The 8,159-nt window shown below is 43.9% G+C and overlaps 1 protein-coding gene across 1 annotated transcript in view; it reads left to right on the plus strand.

Moving 5' to 3' along the window:
- Positions 1-1,336: 1,336 nt before the first annotated feature.
- Positions 1,337-8,159, plus strand: part of CPT2 (carnitine palmitoyltransferase 2) — a 22,583-nt gene continuing 15,760 nt past the window's right edge. The window contains exon 1 of the mRNA XM_008587170.1: positions 1,337-1,605. Within this exon, the coding sequence (XP_008585392.1) occupies positions 1,454-1,605 (152 nt within the window). The 5' untranslated portion in view covers positions 1,337-1,453. The remainder of the gene's footprint in view (positions 1,606-8,159) is intronic.

Here is an 8,159-nt window from a genome sequence, read left to right on the forward strand (position 1 = left end):
CAATCCAGTGCTCTTGTGGGCTCTGGCTTCTGGCTCTGCTTAGCCAGTTATGAAACAGAACGTACTTGGCTGCCTCAAACCCACAGATTCATGGTTGAGAGCTGGAGCTAAAGGAAGGCAGTGTTTCCAGACTGGAATTCTGTTCTGCCTCAAGCCAGACAGCATAATTTTGTCTTTTGATACCTTCCTTTCTTCTTCTTAAAAATGGGAGCAAAGTGTACTTAACCCTTCAGCTACAGCTGAGATCAGAAATTGGGGTGTGGTGGGGGTTTTTGTTGCTGTCCCGCCGTTGTTTTGTGATGGATAAGGGATTACAGATCTATGTTCAAGTTGTGGAATCTTAGAGTCAGTGGTGGAAGGAACCTCGGAAGCGATCTATTTTGACAGGCAGCCTCTTGCAGTCAACTGAGCATGGAAGACTCCCTAGAGCCAGAGGATAAGGGTTTCCTCTTAGCAGTGAGCTTCCTGTCTTTGGAAATGTGAAAGCTGAGAAAGGATGTTCAAGCAGAAGGAGATCTTGCTCTAAGAGGAGGTGGCCGGATCGGGAGCCTCCATGGTTTCCAGCTCCTGCATTTTTTTTCAAATACCTACTCATCTAACTTTGTAGTGTTAAGAATCATTCTATGTCGAAGATCTTCAGCTGGGCAAACGTCAGTAATTACTAATAACAGTAATAACGGGCACCGTTTACTGCTTACCTATTAAGCGCCAGGCACTTTACATACCAAGGTATCTCATTTCATATCTAGAACCAGAGGTTCTAGTTGAATGAGCGAGAGGTACGTTGAATGATCATGACCTCGATTTCTTGGGTGAAGAAATAGAGGTTTAAAATTTTTTTCCACGGGCCGGGCCGTGGCTCACTCGGGAGAGTGTGGTGCTGATAACACCGAGGACACGGGTTCGGATCCCATATAGGGATGGCCGGTTGCACACTGGGTGAGCGTGGTGCTGACAACAGCAAGTCAAGGGTTAAGATCCCCTTACTGGTCATCTTTAAAAAAAATAAAAATAAAAAATAAAATTTTTTCCACGCTATCCCAGGGACGAAGCATGGATCAAATTTAGGCTTAGCAGTTTCCAAAAACTATCAGCTTTTCTACTTGAGCTCCAGCGTCTATCTTGCTCCGAAAAAGAAGAAAGCAGCGTCGGAGGACTCCGCCCCCCGGAATAGGAACGCAGCCTGGCAGCCAGGAGGTGGCAGCCTCTTCCGCCCGGCAGTGGGCGGGACCCGCCGGCCCGTGGGCGGGGCCTGATTGTGGGCGCGCTCTCTGGACTTGGGGGGTAGGTGGGCGGGGCCGACGACGCGCGGGCCGGAAGTGGCCCCTGGGAGGAGACGAGTTGACACCGAGTCCCTGACGCAGTGACCTGGTTCCCTGAGGGCGGCGGCCTTGACTTTGTACACCAGAACTCCCCCACCCGCCTCATTTCCCCGCCGCAGGCTCCCGGGACGATGGTACCTCGCCTGCTGCTGCGCGCCGGGCCCCGGGGCCTTCCCGTTGGCCTGGGAGGCCCCTACAGGCCCCTCAGCGCGGACTCCGCGCCCGGCCAGTACCTGCAGCGCAGCCTTGTGCCCACCATGCACTACCAGAACAGCCTGCCCAGGTGAGCCCGGCCTCCCGGTCCCCGCCGCCCGCTCAGGGTTGGCTCCGACCTGACTTCAGTGACTCATGACTCTTCTACCGAACCCGTTCTCGCCTCAACCCCCTACCGTGGAGACTGCCACATCCCCCAGTCTGGAAGTCCTGTGTCTTACAGAATCAATGGCACAGGAAGCTCAGGACCTTCAAATTCTCTTCCAGAACCCCCGCGTTGCTCTCTGATTCTCCATCTTGAGCCCTTCTGAAGTTCCCTTTCCATTAACCTAAGTTCCAGCCAGACATCCTGAGTCCCTCACGTTTCTCTCTGTACGATGTCCATCCTGCATATCTCCAACACCACCCTACCCCCTGTAACTAGGGTGTCCCCTGAAGTACCTTACTGATTGCCCGCACTCCTGCCCAGAATATGGGTAGACCAATTCCTCTTACATAAGTTACCTTCACTCAACTTTTCCCAACACTCCACCATCTTCAGCCCTGTTACACAGGACCCACCGTCCTCAGTACTCTGCTCTTTAGCACCCCATCAGTCCCCACAAACATACCCTCCCCAATGTCGTTCTTAACGTTCTAAGTCCAGTCTTCACCTAGAAACTTTTCACCCCCACCAAATCCTCAACACCCCCTCCCTTCAGGTTCCTCCCCCTAAAATATCCTCCCTCACCCTCATTACCTCCTGCAACTTCAGCCCACCCTCACAGAATTCTAGAAACTGCCCTCAATGCCTTTCCCAAACTCAATTTTATTCAAATTAGGTCCAGATCCCACCCTAATTCTCTCTATTCCTTTTCACCATGGGCTATCTCTGCCTTCTAAAACACTTCACCCAAAATCTGTTTCCCCTGTGATATTACCCCCAATAAATCTTCATCTCCCCTTCCCTCACCCATTACTTTCTTAATTCTGGCTTCCAGTTTCCCAGCCTTTGAACCCCCAGCTTTCATATGAGTTGCAAGGTCTCCCCCAACATTAGAAATTTCCTTCACCCTCCAATACCAAACCTAAATGAACTTATGTACTCATTCAGCATTTAGTTCCAGGAGCCAAGTTCCAGATTTGTCTCAAAGACCCTTCTCGCTTTCTTTCTTACCAAACTGCCATCAGGGGTACCCCAGTCCAGAGGCTGGAGGCCTGTGCTCCCTCCCCATAAATAAAACAAACATTGTATCATAGGCATTGCCCCCAACTACTGGGTTGCTGTTTTTCTCCACATCCAGCATCATCACTGCCCACCCCCCCTCTCAGGAAGATCTTCCAAGGGTGATTTCTTGTGAAATTACAGAATACTAACATCTAAGGCCAACTAAAATGAGATTATCTAAATTTGGCAAGAAGGAGGAGAGAAAGAAAAAGGGTGTTTGTATCTGTGGGATAAGCCTGGACCATGCCTCCTCCTTGTCAGCTTGTGTGGAGAGCTGAGCCAGTATGTGGGGGAAAGGTGAGAACCTGTCTTCACTTGCCAAGCCCAGAGTCAGATGGTTACTGACTTTCAAGCAGGCCTAGGCACCAGCCAGCTTTAAGATCAGAGGGATTTTCTGCATTTTAGAATTGGAAAGCTGGAAAGAATAATAAGATCATTTACTCCAACTCCATTCACAGCACAAAATGTAGAGAACTGGAGCTAAAAACACCACCATTCCCACCTATGTATAACCTTAAGCAACCAACTTCCCTAGGCGTCCATTTCCTCATCTATAAATTGGGAGTTAAATAAGATGAGAGAGGAGATTCCTTCTTTCTCAGAGATTCCAGACTGGTAAAATGTATTATCTTTGACACTCATTTTGATGTCACACTTGGTGAACAGTCCTGACCGTGAAGTCTGATAGAACTTAGCTTCAGATTCTGGATCTGCAACTCTTTAGCTATAACTTAGGGCAATTCAGTTAACTTCTTTGAGCCATAGTTCTTTCCTGTGAAGTAGGAATGGCAACACACAGTTCTTAAGGCTATTGTGAGATTAAGGTGCCAAAGATAGGGAACTATGATAATTAGTTGCAGTGGAGAGTGACTAGTCGCTTGGTATTAGGTGGGCCTGCCTCCCTCCCTCCCTCTTCCTGTTCTTATTACTGCTGCCTTTTAAACAAGGGGCCTTAGGCTCTTTCCTCTAGGAAGGAATCCTTGCACTACCATTTGTTTTTTTTTGGCAGCTAGCCAGTATGGGGATTGGAACCTTGGTGTTATAACACCTTGTTCTAACCAGCTGAGCTAACTGTCCAGCCTCATCTGCTTATTTGTAAAGTGCTAGGTTTTTTTCTTGGCTCTTTTTTTTTTTTTTTTTAAATGTACAAACCAAAGCCTATTGCATTTTATTAAGATGCTTGGGGGGCCGGCCTGTGGCTCACTCGGGAGAGTGCGGTGCTGATAACACCAAGGCCACGGGTTCGGATCCCGTATAGGGATGGCCGGTTTGCTCACTGGGTAAGCGTGGTGCTGACAACACCAAGTTAAGGGTTAAGATCCCCTTACCAAGGGTTAAAATCCCCTTACCGGTCATTTTTTAAAAAAAAAAAAAAAAAAAACTGACCCACTTAAAGTATACAATTCAATAGTTTTTAGTATATTCACAGAATTGTGCAAACATCATCACAATCCAATTTTAGAACATTTTATCACTCCAAAAAAAAAAAAAAATCCCATACCATTAAATTTTAGATGCATCTAAAATGGAAAAGCTCTTTTCCTAAAACAAACAACTCTACAATTATCAAAAACAAAACTAACCATGGAAAAAATTGAGACAATATATTGACAATTTCTGTAGAAATTTGAGCTGTGTTTAGAGTTGTCAAGAATGCATATGTAGAATACATTTTTAGACTCTTCAAGCAGAGAATGAAAATCCCAGGAGCTTTAGCTGGATAAATTAGAAGAGCATAATGGACATGTTTTAGGTGGGTAGCAATGACCATAGTTTTAAAAACTAATTCAACATAAACCTCATAATGTACAAACCAAAGCCTATTGCTTTTTATTAAGATGCTTGGGAAACCTATCCTTACTTATTTTAAATAAAATAAATCTGCCTGTTTACTTATTTATTTATTTATTTTTTAATTTTATTTTGTCGATATACAATGTGGTTGATTATTGTGGCCCATTACCAAAACCTCCCTCACTCCTCCCTCTCCTCCCTCCCACCCAACAATGTCCTTTCTGTTTGCTTGTCGTATCAACGTCAAGGATTGGCTCTTTTTTTTGTGAGTGTGGTAAAATATACATAACATAAAATTTACCAATTTAACCATTTTAAGGTGTATAATTGTTAGGGTTATAAGGGTTTTAAGGTTTATATTTATATAATCTCAGAATATAAAACTGCAAGTCTTAAGGAGACAAAGGATGGATCAGCCTGATCTCAATCATATTATTAATTTAGTAAAACTTTATTGATATGGATTTGGAGACCAATCAGTCTTGGTGAAGAGAGTACAGTATAGTAGGGGAGACTGACAGGTAAATAGATAGTTGTGATATAATGTGATCAGTGGGTGGCAGCATCTTATGGTTGTTAAGATCATGAGACTTCTTGGAATGTATTCTGAGCAAATAGCCAGAAATGCAGACAAGGTCATAAGCAAAAATGGTTTTTGCTGAGTTATTTATTAAGTGGAAAAACCAGACCATGAAACTTCTAATACAGAATGGTCTCAAGCATGTAAATATAGTATGTAGTTGTACACATACAAATACAAATAACAAACACAAAAATAAAACACGCTGCTAACAACAACAAAAAAAGATCATGAGGCAGGAGCCAGACCTGATTTTTAAATCACAGCTTAACTTCTTACTACCTTTGTGTACATGAGTAAGTCATGTAACCTGGAAATGGGAAGGATATTACCTTTCAGGGTAGTTAGAATTAAATACCCTGATGTAAAGCACTTAGTACAGAGTCTGGCACATAGTAAGTACACAGTAGATTTTCACAAGCACTATAACTGCTTTAAACAGACATTTGCTGCATGTTTAGAATGTGCCAGAATGGAACTGTTGTGTGAGTGTGGAAGTGGGAATGATGTAGTGCCTGGGTGAGTAAGGGAAGCTTCACTGAGGAGGTGATGCTTAAGTTGGAATTTGAAATGCACTATGTGAGATGAATGAGGGAACGATAGAGCAGCACAGGCCAAGAAACAGAAGCCTAAAATACATGACATGTTCAGAAACTTTGAGAAGTTTATGGTAGGTCCAGCCCATCGTAAAGAATCACCATTTAGGCTTTAAATTATTGGAATTGGCTTGGATGTGTGTGTGGAGGAGAGGGGCCCCCTGTATCTTAAAAAAAAAAAAATTATTAGTGGAATTGGCTTGGATGTGTGTGTGGAGGAGAGGGGCCCCCTGTATCTTAAAAAAAAAAAAAATTATTAGGCACTGATGAAGTTTGGATGTGTTGTCCCCTCCAAAACTCATGTGGAAATTTGATCTCCAATGTGGCAGTGTTGGAAACTGATTGAGTCATGGGGGCGGATCCCTCATGAATGGATTAATGCTCTCCCTGGGGGAGGGGTGATTAATGAGTGAGTTCTCGCGAGAGCTCGTTGCTTAAAAAGACCCTGGCACCTTCTCTCTCTTGCTTCCCTCTCTTGCTTTCTCTTGCCATGTGATCTGCTTGTACCCGCCAGCTGCCTGCCACCTTTTCCACCATAAGTAGAAGCAGCCTGAAGCCCATGCCAGATACAGCTGTCCCAGAATCGTAAGCCAAATAAACCTCTCTTCTTTATAAATTACCCAGTCTCAGGTATTTCTGTTATAGCAACGCCAAACGGACTAAAACAGGCACCATTTTAGGTCTATAATTGATCCACAATAAGTGCCAATTATCTGTTGTTGTTTTTCTTTTAATTCCCAATCATTTTAGGTGACAACTGGTGTTTGAAACATGATGGGCAGGCTCTCTAGAATTCATACTGGAGGCACAGGAGGCAGTTTCCAGGGTGTGGAGGATAACAGAGGTAGAAATGGTAGTGTTCTGGGCCCCAAAGCCATTTCCTTCAGACCCATTGTCTTGACATCCAGAATGACTTTATTACCGAGCAATTCTGTGAAAAGTGTCCCAACTATAACTAGACTGTGTAAACATAGAAAAGGCTTTTTAGCTATGTTATTGTAGGAAGAACAATAAGGTGCCTACTGCTTGGAGGCTGATTGGGTAATGATAGCAGGTGACTGAGTAATGTAAGATAAATCTGCTTAGTGCTATTTTTCTTCTATCTTTATTATGGTAGATGATGTTTAAATGGGGGTGGGAAAGGAGAACCCATGTGGTTAATATGGAACTGCCATGCAGCTCTCTTGAGACCCTGGCTCTGCCTCTTTCAAGGCCTGGTGAAGTGCATCACAGGGAGTTCAAAGAACTGCCAGTGTGCACATGAAACTGCTTTTGGTGTTCTTTGAGGAATTGTGAAGAAAGCAGGGTAGTGCAAAGAAACCGGACGTGACCTCACATTTTGATTTTTCAAGCGAATAAATGTTGACTGGGAGAATGGTTTGTGAGCATTTATTGAAAAGGAAATTGTAGTAAGGGCCTTTGAGGTAACAAGTTACAGAAACTCCAAACTGGCTTAAGCAAACAGGAATGTACGAGCTCACATACCTGAAAAATCCAAGTTGGACCAAGGTGCTCAAATGATGTCATCAGGACTCTGTTTTGCCTTCATTTGTATGACTCCATTCTCAAGCAGTTTCTACTCATGGTGACCAAGTGTCAGCCAGCACCTAAGACATAGCTTATACCCTAATCTCTTAGTGACCCCAGCTATTAGAGATTCCCCTTTCCTAACAGTTCCAAAAAAGTCCTCTAATTAAGTCTTACTGGTTCTCATTGGGTTTCATTAGTTCTGAACCAGTAAGCTGTAAGCCCACCCCTGGGAGTTCGGGGTAGAGTCAGTTCCACCTAAACCCCGGGGACTGAGTAGGAAGAGTTGGTTCTTCCAGGAAAACAGGTGCTATTACCAGAAGAAGGGAGAATAGATGTGGGACAGACAAAACAACAGAAATGGTGAAATGTGCTAGACATTGAGGGGGAGATGAACTAGATCCCCAGGGTAGTGAACCTACCCTCATGACAGTATGTAGGACTCGTGACAATCTATAGGACTTGAAGGCTGAGTACATAATAAAACCTAATATTTATTGAGTGTTTACTATGTGCCAGGCACTGTTCTAGATCACTAGATGCATTGACACATTTAATCTGTGCAGAACCCTGAGTGGTGCATATAAACGATCCCCATTTTATACCTTAGGTGCAGGGTGGGCAGCATGCCCAAAGTCACACAGCTGTGAATGATGAAGCTGGAGTCTGCTCTCTTAATCACTGCAATTCTGCTACCTTGCAAGGAGAGGAGTCAACATGACTCCTGCAGTTGTACTCACAGAATCGTAAAGGGGCATTAGAGACCCTTTCAGTTCCTTCATCTGTGGAAAAAATTGATCACCAGATATGAAAGTGACTTGTTTTAAAAAATTTTAATGCTTTATTGAGATATAATTTACATGCCATAAAATTCACTTTTTTTTTTTTTTTAAAGATGACGGGAAAGGGGTTCTTTACCC

The sequence above is a fragment of the Galeopterus variegatus genome, unplaced genomic scaffold (genome assembly GCF_000696425.1).
Source record: "Galeopterus variegatus unplaced genomic scaffold, G_variegatus-3.0.2 Scaffold4266, whole genome shotgun sequence".
Classification (NCBI taxonomy): domain Eukaryota; kingdom Metazoa; phylum Chordata; class Mammalia; order Dermoptera; family Cynocephalidae; genus Galeopterus; species Galeopterus variegatus.